General features: G+C 49.3%; 1 protein-coding gene across 3 annotated transcripts in view; it reads right to left on the bottom strand.

Annotated features, from left to right (window-relative positions):
• The window catches only part of SH3PXD2A (SH3 and PX domains 2A), a 258,622-nt gene extending 234,817 nt beyond the window's left edge, over positions 1-23,805 (bottom strand). For all 3 annotated transcript variants that reach the window (XM_055250078.2, XM_055250094.2, XM_055250086.2), the window contains exon 1: positions 23,709-23,805. In XM_055250078.2, the coding sequence (XP_055106053.2) occupies positions 23,709-23,780 (72 nt within the window). In that variant the 5' untranslated portion in view covers positions 23,781-23,805. The remainder of the gene's footprint in view (positions 1-23,708) is intronic.
• Positions 23,806-23,833: the final 28 nt, after the last annotated feature.

Genomic DNA, 23,833 nt, shown 5'->3' with positions numbered 1-23,833 from the left:
TATTCTCCATCCCTCAATACTTCCAGCTCCCGGAAGCAACTAACCAACTTTCTGTTTCCATGAATTTACCTGTTCCGGGCATTTCATATGAATATAATCATACAACCCGTGGCTTTTTGTGTCTGACTTCTTTCACTTAGCATAATGTTTTCAAAGTTCATCCAGGTTGCAGGATGAATCAGCACTTCATTCCATTTTTATGGCAGAATTGTATTTCATGGACAGAAGCATTTAATTGCCACTGCCAGACACTGCTACACTCTCTCCCCATGCCCCAGGGACCATGGAAGCACTCTAGGCCTTTGCAAGTCTCAGTCTCCAAGTGCCTACAATGAGCAGCAGCCCCTAATGATTCCAATGGACATGGAGTAAGAGCAAGAAATAGAATTTGGGGGCTGTTTGTTCCTGTAACATAACCTATCTCATTCTGACTGATAAACCAATTTGTCTGTCTTACAAATACATAGCAATAAAAATCATTGCACATGTCTTCTCATGTGCACTTGGGAGATATTCTCTATACCCTAGAATCTAAGGTATACACTTAGAAGTAGAACCTAAAAAGAAAAAACAAAAAAGAAAAGAAAACAAGGTTCAACCAGCTGATCTGGAGGAAATAATAAATTTCTATCTACTCTCTAAATAATATCTAAAATACTACACGCTATTCACAATAGCAAAGACTTGGAACCAACCCAAATGTCCATTAATGATAGACTGGATTAAGAAAATGTGGCACATATACACCATGGGATACTATGCAGCCATAAAAAAGGATGAGTTCATGTCCTTTGTAGGGACATAGATGAAGCTGGAAACCATCATTCTCAGCAAACTATCGCAAGAACAAAAAACCAAACACCGCATCTTCTCACTCATAGGTGGGAATTGAACAATGAGAACACTTGGATACAGGAAGGGGAACATCATACACACACTGGGGCGGGGGGTGGGGGAGGGAAAGCATTAGGAGATATACCTAATGTAAACAACGAGTTAATGGGTGCGGCACACCAACATGGCACATGTATACATATGTAACAAACCTGCACGTTGTGCACATGTACCCTAGAACTTAAAGTATAATAAAAAGAAAAAAATAGAAGTAGAACCACCAGGTCACATGATAAACACACCTTCAAATTACTAGATATTGCCACATTGTTTTCCAAAGTGGTTAAACCACTTAAACTTCTACCAGCAGTACATAAGTGTTCCTACTTCCCCATATTCTCACCAACACTTAGCATCATTAGGCTTTTCATCCTGTACTTTCTAACACAGAATCACAAACTCTCTTGAACAAAATTGTTAACTATGGCACTCAAGGGTATAGAATATTCTAAATATCTGGTGGTTAACCAGGAAGCCCTTTATGTTACATCTTTTCCATCTAAGCATTATTTTAGCCTGCTGCCCAGCCATAAATGGGAAAAAATGCAAAATAATGCAATGTCCATGAAGTGATTCCATAGGTCTGAGGGATCCACAATGGTCTTCACTGTAAACATCACTTCTCATTTGGTGGATTTAGATACAGATGGTATAGGACAATGGATTAAATGTGAACTGACCTATCTAACATAAATCCTAACCTGTCTTATTTATTAATGTCACTTCAATAATTTATCCTACAAAAATAGTAGCTCAAATTCCCAAAGACATATATATATTTATATCTATATATTTATATTTATATTTATATATGGATGTTTAGAGCAGCATTGTTTGAAGTGGCGAAAAAAGTTAGAGACAGTCTAAATGTTCATTAATAGAGGAATCTTTTTTAAAAAATTATAATTCCTTACTATCTACCTGATCTGCCTTGCAAGTGAGATGATAAATTTCCACATGGCTTGAGATTGTTTCAGCTGGGATTTTGTTACTTGCAACTGAATGCCTCCTAACGATTCACTGGTTTTGCACTGGATCTGCTTTGCTAGAGGAAAAGCAAATGCAGCCTGACTCTTGTGTGTGGAACACTTGGCCACTTCCCTATTAGCTGCCCCCAAGAGAGAAGTCCTATGACCCTGTGTTTTGAGGGAAGACAGCGTGACCAGGAACCCAGCAACTTTCACCAGAACTTGGTAAGGGGGCTGGGGAGTTAGTCAACATTAAAAACAAATAAAGATGCTTTTTTGTCTCTCTCTCCCCTCCCCCTCCCGGAAAGAGAGTCCCTGGGGGACGGATCAGTAAAGGCTCTGCCCAGTTTCCACCCCTCCCCCACGTCTCTAACCAGGCCAGAGGAAGCAATGGGAATAAACTGCAGGAGAGTTCAACACTTCCTGAAAGACCCAGCTCTGGCCAGCTTTAAGGTGCTGGGGCAGGGGAGAAAATCCACACACTCTGCAAGGTGGCAAGAGGAAATGCTCTCATGGAACCTGAACTCAGGAGCAGAGGCCAGCCCTGCAAGGGTCACGGGGAATGGCTGTGTCCAGGACCCCTCGACCACCACATGGAAGGAATCCAGCTCACCCTACAAGCCAATGAAGGGGCTGATGGTAGATGAAAACGTTATGCTTGTGAAAGAAGCCAGTCACAGGAGACCAGGTAGTGTATGACTCCATTATATGAAATGTCCAGAACAGGCCAGTCCACAGGGACAGAAAGCAGGTTCATAGCTGCCTAGGGTGGTGGTCACAGGTGATGGCTAAAGGGTACAGGGTTTGTTCGGGGGACATGAAAATGTTCTGAAATTGACTGTGGTGGCTGTGCAACTCTGAATATACTAAGAACTCTGGAATCATACTCTTTAAGTGAATTGGTCCTATGGTGTGGGAATTATATCTCAATAAAGCTGTTCCAAAAGGGAGGGAGCCAACTGCTTCGGCATGGGCCACCACTCAGGGAGCACAGTGGGGATGCCAAGCACCTGCTGTCTCTGGTATTTTTACCACTAACATTGCTTTTATGCCAGCCACCAACTCTAGGAGTTGGTGCTACTTTATCATCCTCATTTTAAAGATGAAGAAACTGAGGCCCAGGCAGATTAAGTAATTTGCCCAAAGTCACATGGTCGGTGGTGAACTCCAACTCTCTCCAGCAGCCCCGCGGCCTGTAACCACTACGTGGGCCGCTACATCCTAATCTAAGTCAGTAGACAGCTGAACCAACATGCAAGTTAATGCTGTATTAGGTTAACACTTATCTTAATAGTTGTGGGCCTCGGAATTTACTGCAGGATAATTTTTCAACATTTGTGCTGCTCAGGCTGCCTTGAGTGAGTCCGCCTGCCTCCCAGAGTTCACCTTGGCTGATGTTGGGGCACACAGGTGGGGCAGAGGTGGCCCTTTAAGGTTCCTGGGGACACTGGCAGAAGCTGTCTGCTTTCAAGCCGTTGTTTGGAGTCACAAGCTGGCTAGGTACCAGGAAGCCCTCTCCCAGCAGCTCTGGAAACCAAAGGGTATGAAAGGCCCAGGCTGGGAGTAAATCCCAAATGCCCCATGCAGAGTTGCATCTGGGATTGCAGCTTCCGTGGGATTTCCCACTGCTCTGACGTGAGCTCGCAGGGGTGGGAGCGGCCAGGCAACTCGGGTGGCCCCATTGCCTCTGTCTGCCAAGAACTCACAATGACGAAATGTCCACCCGCGATCTCTTCCAGGAATCCAGACTGGGAAGGTCTGTTTCTCTGCCATTCCCTTATTCGAAGTGAAATCGCTTAGCAGACAACTGATGGATCTGCATTGCCCCATCCTCACACACCTGGATATGGAACCTCTGCATGGTGGAGAAATCAGACCACGCAACAGAAGGTTGACAGGATGCTCACAGGGTATGAAAACTAGACAAAGTTCTTTACCCAGCTAGAATTTTCTACAGTCTCTTCTCCTGGAGGCCCAGTGGGGTGAACTCAAGGACGTCCTGGTCCTTTGGCTGCCCCCCACACCCCTCACCAAGTCTTCCCTGATTTTCCACAGTCTCCCTTGCAGCTCTACCCTCCTCTGGGTCACAACAACTTTTCCCTGAAGCAGGTCCTCACAGCACACCTGCACCACTCTGTAGTTCATGCAGCTGGGCCTCAGAGCCTTCTGCTCCCTACGCTTCCTCCTTGGCCTTCACTGAAGCCAGAAATCACATTTCTAGAGCAAGTGCCCCGAGTGGAGAGGGAGGCCCCTTTCAGCATGGGCAAAGGCTTGGCTGCATCTCACCAAGCTTCCCCTTCACTGGACGAGGAACCAGTAAAAGATGGACTAAAAGTTGGTCAAATCCCAGTACCGTGTCTTCCTATTTGTGTTACCTTGAGTGAGTGACAGCCTTTCTGATTCTCAGGCCCCTTATCTATAAAGGGGAGAAACACAGTCTCTTTTGAGAGCATGAAATGAGGTCTATGGGCACCTGCCTGGCACCAAAGAGGCACTGGAGGAAAAGATCAAAGGTGGTTATTGTAAGTATATGCAGAGATCTATGAGACCCTTTTATACTAAAATCTAAGTATTCTTGGACCCCCTAGCCTGATCATAGGGAGCTCTCAAGGATAAAAGATTGCCCCAGGAATATGCCAACAGCTTTTATTACACACACACACATCCTCCAGCACACACATGCACACACACACTGCACTCACAGCTACACACAGGCATGTCCATACACACACAATACATCCCCAACACACATTCCACACTCAAACTCACACACAGACACATCCATACACACATAACACATCCCCTAACACACACACTCCACATTCAAACTCACACACAGACACATCCATACACACACAACACATCCCGCAATACACACATTCCACCTTCAAACTCACATACAGACACATCCATACACACATAACACATCCCCCAACACACACAGTCCACACTCAAACCCCTACACAGACATGTCCATACACATGCAACATTCCCCAACACACGAGTGCACACACACTCACACACAGACATGTACACACACACGCACACACACACCCCTTCTTTTCTTCCTTTGTTTTCTTAAAGATATTCTCACCATATCTAAAAACACACTAGTGTCTCCACAATTTGAAACACCGTCACAAGAAGCTTTCATGTTCATAATGTCCAATGCTCTGGCAACTAGCCCGATTTTACAGAGGGAATTTTACTACAAACAAGCAGAGTGTCTTGCTCATATATGTCACCTTGCACCTGGGCACAGGAGCCGGCAGCCCCTCTTGGTTTCCTTAGACACTTACTGATGCTGCTCCTCCCAGCCTGACGAGTGATGGATGAAGATATTAGATTTCTATTATCCCTAAGTCTCTCGTTTGTTTCCTGAGCCAAGTCTACATAAGGCCGGGTTCCCTTGTTTCCAAGGCCCGCCCATCATGTTTGCACTGACTGAGCCCCTCCCTGGTGGGCCCCTAGAAGCTGTTGTACTTATCAAGTATTCTTCAGCCCTCTATTCTTTTACCTACTCAGGAAATTGCCCTCTTATTAGCAAGAAGGCCTCATCAAACAAGTTTCTTGTCTGACTCCTCTATAACGAGAAACCCATAAACCTGAGACAGGCAGCGTGGTGTGGGGACCTGGGAGTCCCAGACAGAGGTTTTCAGTCCTAGCTCCACCACTTGCTAGCAGGAGAAGTTTGCTATCCTAGTTGGGTTCTTCCTGAAGCCGACCCTAAGACAAGGCCTTGGATCCAGCTTGGTAACTCCTATTCCCCACCACTTGAGGGTGGGTTCCAGGGATGACAATTAGCCCCCTACCTTCCCCAAGTCTTTCTCAGGTGCACCCACTTGGGCAGAGCAAGCTTCCCTGGGACCACGGCCCAGGAGGGAGCGCTCACACAGACAGGTGAGGTGGGGAGCCGTCAGTGTGCTGGATGCCACAGCTGGGGCACTGCAGGTGAACTCAGGTGAGCCCAGGGGACATGGGGCGGGCATCAACAGTGCCCACCATACTTCCAGGAGTCATGGACCCTCTCTGAGCCTTTCCTTGTCTGTGAAATAGGCAGGAGAACTGTAGCACTTCCCAGCAGCACCCCTCAGAGAAGGTGTGGATGTGAGGAGCTCTGCAAACTAGGACACAGACAGTACCTGCAGAAGACACGTCACCCGCCGCACCCACAGCCCTGCACAACTCAGGGCTGCTCTCGAGAGGACAGTGCAGGAAAGAGCGGGAAAGGCCAGAGCCCACTGAGCCGCCTCTCAAGGCCCTCGCCAAGCCTCACAGCTGTTTGAACGGCCACCGTGAAGGAGAGTGACTACCGGATGCTTCACGGTGTCTCTGATTCCACAGGCAACCAACAAGGGAGGCATGGGCATGGTTAGTTGCGGAAACTGAGCCCCCAGGGTGAAGGACTCCTCACAGACACTCAGCTAGGAAATCCCCTGCTGGCCTGAATCTTTATACTCGCCCTTCCTCTAGAACATGCCCCAGGCTCCATCCAAGACACCTCTGTCACAAACACCATGTGGCCCTCTCAAGGGCTCTAAATATATACCTGTCGGGCCCCAGGGGCTCTGGGCTGATAGGAAGCAGACTCACCTGCAGTGTGGGTGCCAATCACGGCAGGAACATGGAGCACTAACTCTGCACCAGGCACCTTAGCAGGGCTTTTGCCATCATCGGCATTTAATCCTCCTAACGACCGTATGGGGAAGGTACTATTATCCTCATATTAATGGAAGAGGAAATCCAAGTACTGAGGGGGTAAGTGACTCGCCCAAGGCCACACAGCAATAAATGGCATAGCTGAAATTTGAACTCAGGTAGTCTGGTTTCAGAACCCCCACTCTGAACTACTTTGCTGCTTTCCTCTCTAAGGTTCAGACCATTCTCTTCACTTATGTGTCAGAAGGCAGCACCCCAAATGTTGGGAATGGAGCTACCATTGCCCTCTCTCCTTGGACAAGGACTGACAAAGGCCAGGGAGGCAAAACAGCACAGGTGGCCACCTCTCCTACAGGACCAGGCTCCTGGGGAGACCATGTAACAGCTCAGTCCTAAGTGGGGGATCTTTACCAGGCATCGGTGTGCCCATGGCAGCACCTGGCACTGTGGCCCAACACAATCAGGGCCAATGACTTTTTTTTCCTTTTGAGAATAAAGATTTTTCCATTTGGATGTTATAATGGGGGTTCCCAGTATAATCTTTCCAAAATAGAGAGAAAAAGCGAGGAAAAGCCAAAGACAGCAAGAGTTTCCCAGATTACAGAGCCAGGGAGAGGCCAAAATGAGCTGGCCCCAGCTGCCAGCCCACAGGGAGGGTGTCCAGAACATCAACATACATACTGATCTAGAAGAATGTCTTGGGGCGTGCACATCAGCACAGATAAATGGTCAGCCCCGTGTGGGATCTGCTCAGCAGCTCTGAAGGCGGCCCTTGGCTGTGGACATAATCTTCTTTCCATTTCTTACATTACATCAGCAGAACCACTAGCAAGTAGAATAGAAATCCCAACTCTCTTTTTTCATGCCTCCAGCCTCCTTCATCACCAGCTCCACCACCACCCCTACACCCTGAAGTGGAAGTTCTAATCACAGGTTCGACATGAGGCCAAGCAAATTAGCTCAGCAGTACAAGACCCAAAAGTCAGGTCAGGAGAACAGCAATTGTGTCAGCTCTGGACATGCACATGCGAAGGATTCTTTCGGGGGATGCTCCGCCTTCTCTGACGGAGAGCATATGCTATTCCAGTCACTGAGCTCTTGCTCTGTGCCTGGCAGTGTTTTGAGTGTTTTCTGTTTTACGTTAATTAACCCATGCCATCCTCATCACCAGCCTGAGAGATGTTTTTATTATCAACGTTTTACAGATGAGAAAACCGAGGTGCAAAGAGCTGCAGCCCCTCCCCCAAGGCCACATAGCCCCTCCCCCAAGGCCACATAGCCCCTCCCCCAAAGCCACACAGCCCCACCCCCAAGGCCCCACAGCCCGAGTGGCAAGGCTGGGATTACCATCAGGCAGTCGGCCTCCCACTGGCTGCCTCGACATAATCTTCACAACATCCTGTGATACAGATACTAATAGCTGCCCTGACAGAGAAGGAAATTGAGGCTCAGCATTAAACAACCTCCCCAAAGTCACCAACTAAGCAGCAGAACCAGGGGGCAAATGGATGTCAGATTCTGGAGTCCGGTTTGCAACCACCATGCACACATGCCTCACTACAGGACCGGAGGGGACAGTGCCAGTCGGCAGCCACCAGGCCTGGGAGAGGGCATGTTAGGGCACACCAGCTGGTCAGCAGGGCAGGCTCTGTAGGGCAAAGCTAACGGGCTCCCAATGCCCAGTGCCATCAAATCAAAAAGGGCAAGGCCAGGCAAGAGCCCGGCGCTGCTGACAGACTGGCAGAGGCAGAAATGATGGCGCCAACAACAGCTGCTGTTTATTTTGGGGCCAAGGAAGAGAGGAAGGACTGGTTAGGACCCATCTCATTCCAACAATAAACTGAACAGGGCAGGGTGGGGAGGTTGCCCCGCTTCCAGCTAAAGCAACAGCCTGGCCACCTGTTGGGTTTCACTGAGTGGAATGGTCTAGGTGTCAAAAACATCTTGCCAGACACCCTAATCTAGCTTCCACCAATAAACACATCACCACCCCCGCCCAGCCCCTCCCCAGCCCCATGTGCTGCACTTGTAAATGGCCCAGGAGGGCGGCCACATACACCAAGCCCACCCCCTGCAGTGTCAGGTTCCAGAAACAAATGGCTTTTCCTGTCTGGGAGGAGAAAGAGAAACTGCTCATACGGGCCACCCGTGGCTTTTGTTCCCTCACCCTGACACTTGTTAACACCTAATGACAAGTGTCCTGAACGTAAGGTCTACAGACAGCCACCCTGGGCTGCAGCAAGGCTGGCTGGCGGGATTCCCGGAAGGCCAGGAAGCAAGAGGTTTCACAAAGGACTCTGGAGTCCCACTGCCTGGCTCTGAACCCCGCTCTGCCCCTTCCTAGCTTGTGACCATTGGTAAATGCATCTCATGCATCTCTCTCTGCCTCTGTTCTCTCCGAGTAAAGGCAGGACTGTAATAGTGCTTTTCTCATAGTCTGTTGCAAGGATTAAATGAGTGATGTGCTTAGTGGCGGGCACTTCTTTCATGCTGCTGTTGTTATGGTTGTTATTGTTATGTAGCCTTAGGGTTTCCTTCTCACTGTGAACAATGGAAGACAGTTTCCCTGGATGTTACACACAGCGTTTAGGCTCCCAGGTTAGCCTATGCTGCAGGTGAACTAGAGATACCTGGTTGTCAGGAATACAACTCTACTCTGAGGATGAGAAAAGTTGCGGTGGGCTGACTTGAGAATCTTAACACCATTTCCGATATAATACTGATAGAAACGTGTGTTTCCAGTTTCTAACAACCAACTTCAGCAACTGTAAGTTAGAAGCTTCGGTAAAAATAGGAGTGTGAGGTCGGGGGGAAGAGGTTCTATTTAGTAGAATGAAGCCTTTGTCCAGGGATTTATCACACTGATCCAGGACACACCATGATCCAGACCCTCTGCTAGCATGAGGAGGGGGCATTAAAGATGAAAGGATGTGGTGGTCGCTGCTTTTGCAGGAATTCACCCCCCCACCCGCCTCCTGGCTCCCAGCTGGAGCACTGCTTTCAACACAGCACCTTGCACACAGTGGGCACAAAACTAACGTTCAGCCAGTGAAGCTTCCTGGTGTGTACCCTGCCTTTGGGGCCCTGGAGTTCCTACCCATGACACTGCTGATGGAGACTGTGTTTCCCCAGGAAGTGTCTTTTAGGGGGTCAGGGTCAAACCCCAAGCAGTCCTTGAAGCCACCTCTCTGGCAGTGTTTTGGCCAGTTTCAGTCTCCAGTAGGTCATCATGAGGCCTCACTGCTGAGCAGAGCATGCTGTGCGGGGCGGGGAGGGATACAAGGCTCCACGTGACCCTTTTCCCTATCTGACCCCATGACCTGCTGTTCTCCCCTCTCTCACTCCACTCAGGCCATACCAGCCACCTCGGGGCCTTGGCACCTGTTGTTCCCTCTCCCTCAACCACTTTCCCCCAGATAGCCACAGGGCTCACTTCCTCACCTCCCTCAAGTCTTACTCAAAAGCCACCTCTACAGTGGGGCTGTCCTTGGCCACCCTCTATAAAATAGCACAGCAAGGCCGGGTGCGGTGGCTCACGCCTGTAATCCCAGCACTTTGGGAGGCCGAGGCGGGTGGATCACGAGGTCAGGAGTTCGAGACCATCCTGGCCAACATGGTGAAATCCCGTCTCTACTAAAAATACAAAAAAATTAGCTGGGCGTGGTGGCAGGCGCCTGTAGTCCCAGCTACTCGGGAGGCTGAGGCAGGAGAATGGCGTGAACCTGGGAGGCAGAGCTTACAGTGAGCCAAGATCGCACCACTGCACTCCAGCCTGGGTGACAGAGCGAGACTCCGTCTCAAAAAAAAAAAAAAAAAAAAAAAATAGCACAGCAACTCCCACCGTCACCAACATGCCTGTCTCCCTCACCTGGCTTTAGTTTTCCCTATGCCATTCATCCCCCATCTCACACACTATGTATTTGACCTATTTTGTTTATTTTATTGTATTCTTATTTTTAAATGATATGTAATAGTTATACATATTTTGGGGGTACGTGTGATAATTTATACCTGTATACAATGTGTAATAATCAAATCAGGGTCATGGGGATATCCACCACCTCAAATACTTATCTTTTATTTGTACTGGGAACATTCCAATTCTTCTAGTTATTGTGAAATATGCAATAAATTATTGTTAACTACAATTTCCTTACTGCACTATCAAATACTAAAACGTATTATTTCTACCCAACTGTATTTTTGTATTCATGAATCAATCTCTCTTTATCCCTCCCACCTGGCCTCTGGTAGCCGCCATTCTACTCTTCACTACCTCTGTGAGATCTACTCTTTTTAGCTCTCACCTATGAGTGAGGACAGCAATATTCGTCTTTCCGTACCTGGCTTATTTCACTTAACATAATGACCTCCAGTTCCATCCATGTTGCTGCAAATGACAGGGTGTCGTTTGTTTGTTTATTGTTTCCTTTCCCACACCAGAATGTAAGCTCTAAACGGGCAGGGATTTTTATCTGCCCTGCTGTGTTCCCAGTGCTTGACACATAGTAAACATTCAAATATTGACTGAATGAAACAATGAATGAATGAATATGAGTAAGTATCAGCTTGCCAAAGGCTGAACAATCCAAGGTCATTCTTGGTAAGTGTTAAATGAGAGGTAAAACAGTTAACATTATAAAAATTCATAGACTGGAAATGTCATTTTAAGATGAGAGGTCAGGGAAGCTTCCAGGAGATGGCAGAAACTGAGCAAAATCAAGAGGGATGATAATGCTGCTGATAGCAATAGTGCCGTTTATGGAACAGTTATCATATGAGTAACAACCACATGGGCTAGGTAGTAGTATTATTATACCCATTTTACTTAGGAAACTGAGGCCCACGGAGGTGAAGAAACTTGGCCAACTGAAAGAAGCTAATGAGTGGCAGGGCTGTGATTCATAGCCAGCTTCAGAGCCAGAACCCATGACAGCAGCTGCCAATGCTCTGCCCCTATCCTCTTGCCCTCAACTTCCAACTGCTGGCACCCAAGTCCCTCTCTTAGTGCTTACTCTGGTTTCCAGAGCCTGGTTTTGCCTAAGCAAGCATGGGGCTGAAAATACCAGGAACTTAAACTCCTCCATGCTCCCTACCACAATGCCATGCTATCCACCATCCCCAAGAGGAGGATGTGGAGACTCTCGCAGCTGAAACCTCTGAAGGGCCAGGCCTTCAAAAGTGGCCCTGGGCAAGAGTTCAAGGGGAATACAAATTTGAACCTGCAAATAGAGGCCAGACCTTGGCACAGATCTGTTCCTATAGCGAGCTTGTTATCATATCCTAACGTCCGCTCCAACCACATCATGTTTTCAGGGAGGGGCTTAGAGGGAGGGTCACATGGGCAGGTGACTTGGGGTTTAATTCAGCCCCTTGGAGTTTTATCCAGGACCTATCTGACGAGCTCCCTAGCTCCCCATCCCCTAGGGAAGCTGTCGGGCAAAGCCGTCTGTAGCTACAGTCTCTGTTCCTGAAGAGATCTGGGATGCAACCCTGGCTCCCGCCAATGCTGCCAGTGATGGGGCAAGACGCTGCACCTCCCTCAGCCTCAGTTTCCTCCCCTATAAAACACAGATGATGACCAGGGTTTGCTGTGGGGATTAAATGAGACAAGTGCCTGCATCTAAAATGGACTCCACCCATACATTCTCTAACCTGACATCCCCACTTCCCCTGCCTAGGAGCTGCCACGTTCAGAAATAACAAAAAACATGAGGCTGCTTGCTTCAAGTTGCCAATGAGTGATGACTAAAGTCAGTAATTAATCCCAGCTTGAGACCAAAGTGCAGACATTGTTCTATTACGGACCTTAACTCTGCAAGAGAAGCATCAGTTTGCCAGCCCACTGGGGCTGTGACCAGCAGAAATCCCTGGACTGCCACCTCTGGGAATCTCACACTCATCAAGAAGTGATTCTATCCCTTCTGGGTGCCAGGCACTATGCTGAGGGCTCACTAATCTGTTCCAGCCCAGGAGGCAGAATTCAGGACAGAGTTTCACCCTCTCGGAGCTCCACTGCCAGCCCCATGCCAGGCCGGCCAGGCCTCCTCCTCTGTTGTTTCAGAGAGAAATTCTCCCACACAGGCAAGTCCCTTAAAATAGCCTTTTGGGTCTGGGCCATCAGGAAACGGGATAACACTGGGTCAGAATTGGGCCTACTATGGAAGAGTTTACAAAGCAGCCACTTCAAAGGACAGGGACAATCCCTATATGCTCTGAACACTTAGATGGGCAAAAGCAACCAGGGCAAGTTCCCCATGAGGGGCACCTTCTCACAGAAGCCTCTGTAGCCCTGGATGCCCTGAAAAGGGACCAAGTGTGTAAGACACAGTGATGGTGTAAAACCAGGCGCAGGCTGGGGAAGGGGAGGGAGGCCACATCTGCCTTGGTTTGTGCTTTCTTAACAATGCTAACTGCAGTCTCCAAACCTCAGGTTCCATATGAGTCAAATGGGGTTAAAAATGCATACCTTCATGGCCACACTGGGGCCAGAGGTTATAAATCAAAGGCCAGGCAATGCCTGGCACAAAATGGGAATTCAAGATGTGGTAGCTGTGTCAGAGACATGTGAATCAGAGCAACTCCATCTTGAATAGGGGCTGGGTAAAACAAGGCTGAAACCTACTGGGCTGCATTCCCAGATGTTTAGCCATTCTAAGTCACAGAATGAGATAGGATGTCAGCAGAAGATACAGGTCATAAAGACCTTGCTGATAAAATAGTATGCAGTAGGCTGGGCACGGTGGCTCACACCTGTAATCGCAGAACTTTGGGAGGCTGAGCCGGGCAGATCACCTGAGGTCAGGAGTTCCAGATCAGCCTGGCCAACATGGTGAAACCCCGTCTCCACCAAAACAAAATACAAAAAGTTAGCTGGGCATGGCGGTGTGCACCTGTAATACCAGCTACTCGGGAAGCTGAGGCACGAGAATCACTTGAACCCAGGAGGTGGACCGTTGCAGTGGGCCAAGATTGCGCCACTGCACTCCAGCCTAGACGACAGAGCGAGACTTCATTTCAAAAAAAAAGAAAAGAAAAAAAGGGAAAATAGCATGCAGTAAAGAAGATGGCTAAAACCCACCAAAACCAAGATGGCAATGAGAGTGACCTCTGGTCATCCTGACTACTATACTCCCACCAGCACCATGACAGTTTACAAATGCCATGGCAATGTCAGGAAGTTATCCTATATGGTCTCACAAGGGGAAGCATGAATAATCCACCCCTGGTTTAGCATATCATCAGGAAATAACCATAAAAATGGGCAACCAGTGGCCCTCGGGGCAGCTCTGTCTATGGAGCAGCCATTCTTTTATTCCTTTACTTTCTTAATAAACTTGCCTTCACTTTACTCTATGGACTCGCCCTGAATTCTTTCTTGCTGGAGATCCAAGAACCCTCTCTGGGGGTCTGGATTGGGACCCCTTTCCTGTAACAGCTCTATGATGATGGTGATACAATACGGGCCAAGGTCTCCTTTAGTGAGAGTACTCCTCCAAAAAGGAAAACAACGTGGGTTCTCCATCAGGGAACACACAGTGATGGGCAAAAGTGCAAACCAGCCCACACTCCATCAATCCCTACCCCACCTGGTACACCCTGCAAGTTCATTCTCAACATGGGGCATTACTTCCGCTCCTGACTCCCTGAAGTTGTGGTCAGATCTGATAAGAGTAATCAGTTTCCGACAGGAAGTTCATGCTCCAGGGATCCCAGAAACAGGCTAAATGGTCCCACACACCCCACTGCATAATTTATGCTGCATTGACACACACACACAGAGTCTACCCCGACCCAGCCATGGGCCTCCGCCCAGGCTTGAGGAGGGTGGTTTCCTCGCCAGCCAAAGGGAAATGACAGCACAGGGACAGAGAAAGCAGCCCAGTGGAGGGGCAGAAACCACAGCTGTTTCCCCTTTGCTAACTCAGCCACTTACATATCACTTCCTCCGCTCAGGTAACAGCAGGGAGAGATGGGACTGGGAATAACTCCGTCTTTTCCTGTTCACAAAAAAAGATTGGTTTGGAAAGAAGGAAAACCAGAGGCCGTTTTCTAGAAGAGATCTTCACTAAGAGCCTAAGTACTCCTGAGTCAACTCTGTCTATGAGGCTTCTCAGGACAGGTGGCTGGGCAGGTGAACCTTGTTTAAAAATTCCCTGGGGTCAGGAACAACTCGTTTTGTATAGCATCCCTGCCCTAGATAATTAAGAACCCAGACTCGGGGATCAAGGGACCCCCTCACACAGCTGTCATCTCTGGGTTCAGTGCTTTCCAAAGCAGCTTTTATACCTGCCCTCCCCTCTGCAAGGCAAGCCTGAAAAGAAGCAGTTGCCCCATTTTCTAGATGGGCGAATGTAGTTCTAGAAGGGGGAGGTGACATGTGGAAGATCTCACGGCTTGAGGAGCCAACCAACTAGGCCTAAGGTGGAACCGTGGAGCCCAGGCATCCTGGGTGTGCAATGTGTCATTAAGCAGTCTCTGTGGGGACAGGGCAGGCTTTGGAGCCAGCAGACCTGGGTCAGTGCAGGCCTCTCCACATGCAGCTCATCCTGCGTGGCATCTGGCACGAGAGCCTTTGTGCTCTCACCTGTACGGTATGGATGCTGGCAGCAGCTACATGCTGCATGGGGCTGTTCTGAGAACATCCATATGAAATGCTTAGCGCATAGAAAACATTTAGAAAGGTCAGCTGTTATTTTTATTATTACATTTTCCCTAAGAATAAGGTTTACTAGACTATCTGGGAGTGTAGCAGAGGTCAAATAAATGAAGAGGTAGTTTGAAGCATTGCATTTATTTATTTGTTTTTAGAGACAGGGTCTTGCTGTCACCGAGGTTGGAATGCAGTGGCATAATCATAGCTCACTGCAGCCTCCAACTCCTGGGCTCAAGTGATCTTCCCACTTCAGCCTCCCGGGTAGCTAGGACTACAGGTGTTCATCACCATGCCTAGCTTTTTAGAATTTTTTTTTTTGAGACAGGGTCTCACTCTGTCACCCGGGCTGGAGTGCAGTGGTGTGATCACGGTTCACTGCAGACTCAACCTCCTGGGCTCCAGCCATCCTCCCATCTCAGCCTGCTGAGTAACTGGAACTACAGGCACGTGCCTCCACACCTGGATTATTTTGCCTTATTTTAAAATTTTTTTGTAGAGATGGGGTCTTGCTACATTGTCCAGGCTGGTCTGAGCTCCTGGCCTCAAGTGATCCTCCCTGCTTTGGCCTTTTGAAGCACTGGGATTACAGGCATGAGCCACCATGCCCAGCTGAAGCACTGCATTTAAAACTAAAACAAGTTCAGGCCAGGCGCAATGGCTCACACCTGTAATCCCAGCACTTTGGGAGGCTGAGGCGGGTGGATCACCTGAGGTCAGGAGTTCGAGACCAGCCTGGCCAACATGGCGAAACCCCATCTTTACTAAGAATACAAAAATTAGCTGGGCGTGGTGGTGCATGTCTGTAATCCCAGCTACTTGGGAGGCTAAGGCACGAGAATTGCTTGAACCTGGGAGGCGGAGGTTGCAGTGAACCAAGTTCGCACCACTGCACTCCAGCCTGGGTGACAGAGCGAGACCCCGTCTCAAAAAAATAAAACAATAAAATAAAATAAAATAAAAATAAAACAAGTTCAGAGAGATCCTGAAGTAGAAGGCAACATTAGTGTGGATGGTTCAGAAGACACAGACATGCTGGGCTCCCCTCAGGCTGTGAGGTATTGGCCCCCAGACCCTATGAGGATAGGCGCATTCTCGCTCTTGCCACTGGGGGAGTGTGGATGGAAATTACTCCACCTGAAACACTGCTGCATCAGGCCCTCCCATACAGGGCCCTATGCTAGTTAAGACCCAAAGCAGCTGACACCTCACTTCCTGCTGCTCCCTCTTCTTCTCCTCCTCCTCCTCCTCAACCCTTCCTCTCCAAGAGCCCGGGTGCAGTCAACTTTTTATGGGGAAGCCAGACCCCTAGGAGTGAGAGCTGTAAACAGGAGGGGTGGGACCCAGCTGGCCAACTAAAGAGTCCCCCAGGCAGAGCTAGAAAAAGGTTCCAGTCCTTACCTAGCTCTGTTCCAGGCACAGTCGCAAAAACAGCCCTGGAGCCCACCAGGAGGACCTCAAAGTGACTATTTAGCTCCCTCTCCCTGCCACGCCCTTGGGAGAAAAGGAAGGTTCCAAGGCGTCTACAAAATAAACTGAATTCCCTCTGCTGCCATCGGAGGCTCTCAGAGCTGGCCCTGAGCTTTCCTGTCATCCTTCTCTCCCTCATCCACCCTCGGCTTTGCCCAGCTTTTCCTTGCACGTTCCACCTCCAGCACCTTTGCTTTTCCCTTTCTTGGAATGTCCTTCTCCAGTTTTCCTATCTAAATCCTACTCTTTCCCAGCCAAATCCTAATTACACCTCAAGGTCCATCATGAAGCTGCCTTCTCCAGTCGGTCTTCCCTGGAGACTCCAGTTCAGAGAGTGCTCTCCCTCCTCTGAACAGCTTCAGGACTTAGTGATTGTGGTAGCAAATACTTATGCTGAGCTCCATAAGGCGCCAGGTACTGGTCTAAGCTCTTTACAATTACAAACTCATTTCATCGTCATCATAACCCTAAAAGCTAGGTCCAACTTTCCCCATATATTCTTTTTTTTTTTACTGATGAGGAAAGTGAGGCTCAGAGACATAAGTAACCTGCACTGTATCCCACGGCAGTGAGTGGTGGGGCCAGGATATCCCAGTGCTCAGCCAAGGGATATGGCACACAGGTGCTCTGGGACAACACAGCCTCCCAGGTGCACCCCTCATCCCCAGGTAGTGCTGCCTGGACTCGCTGGTTATTTTCTCTCTCACCAAGGCAGCTCTGATGGGAAAGAAGTGGCACTCATAGGTGCGGGTGTCAGAGACCAGGGTGAGAATCCCAGCTCTGCCACAGAATTACTCTGAGTAGAATGACACGAACCCTCCGAGCTTCAATTTCCCCATCTATAAAATGGGGATAAAAACACCTACCTAACCACATGGGGTTGTTATGAGGTTCAAGTAAAATAACCTCTAAAGGCATCTTCTGCATTGCCTGGCACATAGTAGGTGCTTGTATGTTAGTTCTCCCCCTTCTTACGGGGTCTTGACAGCCTTGCCGGACTCTGACCAGCACCATGCACACAGCAAGGGCTCAGTCTCTGTGGCTGATGTGGTGACTTGCCTGGGGGTTACCCAGAGGCACAAGAGGGATCCTCCTGTGACCCCCATCCCCTTCACAGCTAGGCTCCTGACCTTCCATTCACCTGCCTGCCTGTGACTGGCTACACTACAGGCAGCAGAAGCCCAGGCCAGGCAGGAAGTAGCACGCTGCTCTGGGAATCCGCCTCTGGAAGCCCTGATCACTCTATTGGTCGCTTCCATTATTTTTGGCAATTGTCATGGCAGAGAACACCTCTGGCCCTCACTCAGAACCTATTTCCAAAGCCAGAATCTCCACCTCATTTCCCACACACACCCCTTGTCCTTCCTGTCCCCTGGGTCCCTATCCTAATCCACTATCCCTTTCCTGGATTCTCAGAACTCGAGAGGAGTAAGTGGAACTACCATGTGTATAACTCTATTATTTGTTTCATTTTGTTTAATTAAGAGGTAAAAGAGAACACAGTTGCCCGTTAGACTTTTTTTGGCCAAGAAATAGTCTGGTCAGTGACTCAGGCTAAGGCAATTAGAAGGCAATTTACAGGGAACTGCTGTGCAAACCCAAAGTCAGAAGTCCTAACAACACTTCCCTAATTCATAGCCTCCACGGTCAGTTAACTCATGCTGGCCCCGGAATATCTCTTTGGAAAATGCAGCAGCTGGGGCTTGTATTTCTGGGCTGGAATCGGTCTCCTCTGACATCAAATAGGTTTATTTTTCCCTTCTCTTCCCTTTCCCTCTGCCTGCCACCACACATGGTAATTTCTACCCTGGTTTGTCCCCCAAAAGCCCTCACTCAGCTCGACACAGGGTTGTGATAAATGGCTGGCTGTGCTCCCTGTTCCAACGGCCTTGAAGGATGTGGTTGGTTGTTCCATGAGCAGGGAGCCTTGTCAGACCCGTGAATCACCCCTCGATCACTTCCCTCCCTAGAGAAGAAATCGTTCCCATGTTTGTGCATGTGTAAGAGAGACAGAGGGACAGAGAGAGCAGGCAAGAGTGCTAACCCATGTGTGGTGCTGACCTTGGGGCTAGGATCCTATTTGACCTTGCCCTTACCCAGAGCAACCTCTTTCCTTCTCTCCTAACCTCTGTTTCTTCCCAGCTTACCAGAAAGCCACCACCAGATCCCAATGCTCAGCTCCAGGAACCCCTCCAGGTCTGAACAGCTGCTCTGTGTTTATCTGTTCCTCTTGGAGGCTGGGTGCTTCCCATGGGGCGTGTAACCCACTTCCCCATCAGGCTGTGAAAAGCTGGGCCATCCTTCTTGCCTCAGTCTTTCCTTTTCTCTCAGATTCACCGATTGGGTCCTAAATCACCTGCAGTGCCTTGGTGATCAGGAACAGCAGATGGCAACTAGTATATAGTGCATGCCCATTGTGGGGTCAGGCACTGGGTAGACACTTTACCCCAAATTATCTCAGGCCAACTTCCCAAAAGCCCTGTGAAGTTATAGGTGAGGAAACTGAGGCTCGGAGTCACAGCCCAAGGTTGCGCAGCTAGGAAGTGCCACAGGTAGGATTCAAGCCTGATCTGCCCAACACCATACTCATTCCATAATGGAACTGGCCCTGAAAAAGACCCTTGCAGGCTGTGGCTGCACATTCTCATTCCTGTGGGGCTGGAGTCACAATCTAAGGGCTGAGAAAAAAAAAAGAAGAAGAAGAAGAAGAAGGGCAGAGAAATGAATGAGTTTGGGGCCAATTCCTAAGCATGTAGCTCCCAGGACCAAGAATAAAATCTGGGATGATCTAAACAGAGGAAGAATGTATTATTTCCACAGGGTCACCCCTTAATTTATTACCCTAAGCATTACTGGGGACCAGATACCAGCCTGAAGTTGCTCTACTCCTCCTGCCTCACAGTGACCCACCTGCGTTGCCCACCACGAACTCACCTGCAGGGCACATGTTAGATGTCTCCACAGTGAGGCAGTCCTAAAGACAACCCTGCACTGCTCTGTCACCATGGAACAGGGCTGAGCCTGGCGTTCCTGCCCGGATTCTAATTGAAGAGAAGGGCCTCACCTTATATCCACATCCTCCTTTGGGGCTAACCTGATCTGCATTGCCCCAGATCTGCCCTGTGCTAGCTGCGAGACCCTAAGCAAGTTGGTGAATTGCTCCAAGTTGCAGTTAATTCATCTGTAAAACAGAATCCAAAAACCTACCCCACATTAGGGTACATTCAATGACCTGCAGGAATCACACGAAAACACGAGTGTTAAGTATGTTTCACCATCGATGGTAACTGCTAAACTGGCTATTATTTGCATTCCCTAAAGAGTCCTGCAGAGGATCAGGACATTCATGATTGGTATTTGCCTGAAATAAACAATCAGGAAATAAAACAACTGTAAAAGTACAATACCTCCCAAATCCAAATAGATATAATTTCTTGTTTGTTTTAGATAAACGAGCTTTTCTCCACCACCATATGAATTGATATATACCTATACCTGCCTGTGAGCACAAAGAATCTGGTGGACCTGAATTCAAATCTTTACTGAAAAACTTTCAAATGAAGGAATCTGCATTCTGCATCCAGCATCATCAGCACCATTTTCAAGACAAGCGGTCAGATGCCAAAGCCAGTTTACCTAGGGTCTCCCCAGGCACAGCTCAGAAAGCCAGGAAAGGAGCCCAGCTTCATGCCAGGGAGCCTGACCTTAGTAGCAGCTGCCTGCCCTTCTCAACCCCACCCCAAGCAGGGGCCTGGCAGAGAGGAAGGAAGCCAGGGCTGAGTGCCATCCACATGATGGAAGCTACTTGCGTGCCTTCATGAATGGACCGAAAGCACAGGACCCTTCGTGTTCAGGCAGCTCCCCCTCCCCGTGGGGATGAGCAAACTCTTTGCAGAATGTCCCGAGAGAAACTTTGCAGTGTGTTCCCAGCACTCTGGAGCCAGCAGAGCTCCTCCTGCGTGGGCCCCAGGCCTCTCATCGGCTAGCTCTGGCTAACACGCACATCCCGTAAAACCTCTCTGCTCTGCAATTTACCAAACCACAGACTCAGAATTCACCAACAGCAGAGGAGAGGCTGGAAGGAGGCTTGCTCCTCCAGCATAGAGGGTTTCCAGAACATAGGCGATGGGTGCAGCATGTCCTGCCAGCTGAACACACCAGAGGGCCTTACCCACAACACTTGAGCTTCTGGTGTGAGGTATCCACCGTGCAAGGGCCAGGAGAGGAAGAGGCTGCAGCCTCCCCCAACCCACTCCTCCTGCCCCTGTCTGTGCCACCAGGCCCTTTCTATTACTTTATTTCCCCCTTTCTATTATTGGATATGTTTTTTTTTTTTTTTTTTTTTTTGAGATAGAGTCTCGCTTTGTCGCCCAGGCTGGAGTGCAGTGGCGCAATCTCGGCTCACTGCAAGCTCCGCCTCCCAGGTTCACGCCATTCTCCTGCCTCAGCCTCCCGAGTAGCTGGGACTACAGGCGCCCGCCACCACGCCCGGCTAATTTTTTTGTATTTTTAGTAGAGACGGGGTTTCACTGTTAGCCAGGATGGTTTTGATCTCCTGACCTCGTGATCCACCCGCCTCAGCCTCCCAAAGTGCTGGGATTACAGGCGTGAGCCACCGTGCCCGGCCTGGATATGTTTATGTTATGTATTAATATATATACAATGCCCCAAATGGGTAGAAACTTTTTGACCACCAGTTATTTGTCCTCTTAGCCAAACCCAACCAGACTTAGGGTACATGCAATGAAAAAAACCCACATGGCGGGCAAAAGGCCAGTTAGACCGAGGTGCTGTGAGTAGCTGTGTTGCAAGTTACTTTACCCAATCTGGCTCTCCATTTCCTCATCTGTAAAATGAAGGAGTTGAGCCAGATGAGTCTTCGGGTCTCTGCCCGTTCCACAATTCCACAACATATAACACTTTCTCCTCTCAGTGTTTTCCAGAACCCTAGTTCAGAACTCTGTATGGCCCCATCTGTTCAGAGACATCACTCCCTGCCCCAAATATAATGTCATCGATTCTTACTCGGGAAGCGGAGATGTCCCGGGAAACACTTTGCCTGTAAAAAGGAAGGAAATGATCATTTCAAGGGAACTGGACAGGACTTCTTTTGTGTTTTCCACATAGAACAAGTTATTATCAATCTTAAAACCCAAAATCTTTCTTCCTTTTTGCCAGACCATTAATAGCTGCTTTTCAAAAATACTTTCTTAGTCAGAATCTCACCAATAATAAGCTACCATTTAATAAGAGCTTACTGCGTGCCAGGAACTGGGCTAAGTGCTTTACATAGATGATCTCATTTAATTCTCCCGACAAGTACATACTATTATTATCCTTACTTGAATTTGAGTAAACTGAGGCTGGGGGAGGTTTAAATAACTTGCCAAGGTGGCATAGCTAGTTAGTGGCTGCGTGCCAGGCTTTGAGCAAGACCGTTTAACTTCAGAGCCCCAGCACACAATCTTGCCTTTCAATCCTGTCTGCAGTGGGCCCCGGTTCTAGTTTGTTACCAGTGTGTCCTGCATCTGCAACCTTGGGCACCATCGGTGGGAGCTGAAATGTGATGTTTCATTTAAAATCCAGAGTTGGAAAGGGTCTCAGAGCAGAGAGTGCCATCTGTTGAATGCAGTGCCAAGCTCAACCGAGGACTACAAATGAGAACACTTAAAACTTAGCCTGCAACATTTGAGAAAAATAAACCCTGGGATATACAAAGGGACATCTGTCCACAGAGCAGGTTGACCACTTGGTGACCCAAGCCCTCCAAAAAGAGCTTTCTTGTAACAGCATTAGAAGATGCTTGCTGGACCAGATGACACAAAACAACTCTCTAAGGGTGTCGGGGACTGGACCCGACAGGCACCCACCTCCCTGCCTAGTCAGGAAACTGCCTCCACATTTACCTCCTCCCCATATGAGCCCAGCCGCATTTGCTCAGCTGTAAAGAAACTCAAAGCTCAGAGCTACACTGGTGACAAAGGCAAAAAGAGTAGCCCGAGGCTGACATTGCCACAGACCCCAGTCCCTTTGCAACAGTGGAAGAAAAGGCACTTCAGAGATCCATGTGCAATCCAGGGCAGCAACCAGCGCCTGTTTTAACTGTTAAGATTAATGCTTTGAGCGCTGGAACTGCTCCTCTAAATACCCAATTTGCAAATAACATGCAGTCCTCTGTGCTTGGGTCTCTTCTATCTCAAGTACAGGAGCACAGACGCTCAGAGGGGTCAAGGACACCGTGTTTACTTCCTAAGGTGTGAGGGATGGGAAGACAGGACCGGCTGAGATGAAAGGGGAACTGTCACATAGGCTCCGGAGCTGGCGCAGTCAACCTTAACCCCTTCTCATTAAAGTTTGGGGGAGGAAGGGGGAGGGGCGGTTCCTCGGAGACCGCAGCAAACATTCGCCTCCTCGTGTCTGGAGATGGAGCATCACTTAAGAGGAAATGAACCCGGTTAAGGGTCACGTCCAGAGGAGGGATAAAAGGAAAAGCCACAATTCTCCTCACACCAACGGACACAATGGCTTTAAGAGGGAAATCAAAGCTCAGCGCGGATGGTGGAGGTTGGGCAAGGGGGCGGCGGCTTCCTTCTGCCCCCAGCCCCAGGCCTAGGAAGGCAGAGACAGAGCTGGCGTGGGAGGCAGGGCGCGAGGCTTTCCCTCCCCAGGGCGAGCTCTGAAAGCATCTCGGGCTGTGTGAGCGTGAGCGCCCAGGGCCCCTGGGGAGGGCCGACGAGATGCGCTTTCCCGACGGGGCTGCTCTGCTAGGGGTTGACGAAAGCTCCCCCCACCATCCATCAAAGGCGGACAGATGACTTCACCGTTGTAACAGACAAGGGCAGCCACTTGCCAATTCCAATGCCAAAAAAAGAAACCGGGGAGGGGGAAGGAGGGACAGAAGAGGCTTCCCTGGAGATCACAGCCCTGCGAAGAAACTCCACCGCTGCTGGCTGCCCAGTGAGCGCTTAGCTTCGGGACCTCACAGCTGGGAGGGGCGAGGGGCCATCCGGGGCCCTCCTGGGACCTCGGGCCAACCCCGCAGGGTCGGCGGGGGCTGTACTCACGTAGTGCTTGGAGGGGTTCCTCCGCTTCTCCACGTCCACCACGGTGGCATCCTGCACGCAGTAGGCGAGCATCTTCCCCCACAAAGCGAGTGGCGCCCCCTGCGGCGTCACCTTCTCATCCCGGC

This window comes from Symphalangus syndactylus, chromosome 2 (genome assembly GCF_028878055.3).
Source record: "Symphalangus syndactylus isolate Jambi chromosome 2, NHGRI_mSymSyn1-v2.1_pri, whole genome shotgun sequence".
NCBI lineage: Eukaryota > Metazoa > Chordata > Mammalia > Primates > Hylobatidae > Symphalangus > Symphalangus syndactylus.
Note: the sequence above shows the minus strand (reverse complement) of the source record. Positions and strands in the feature narration are given on the sequence as shown.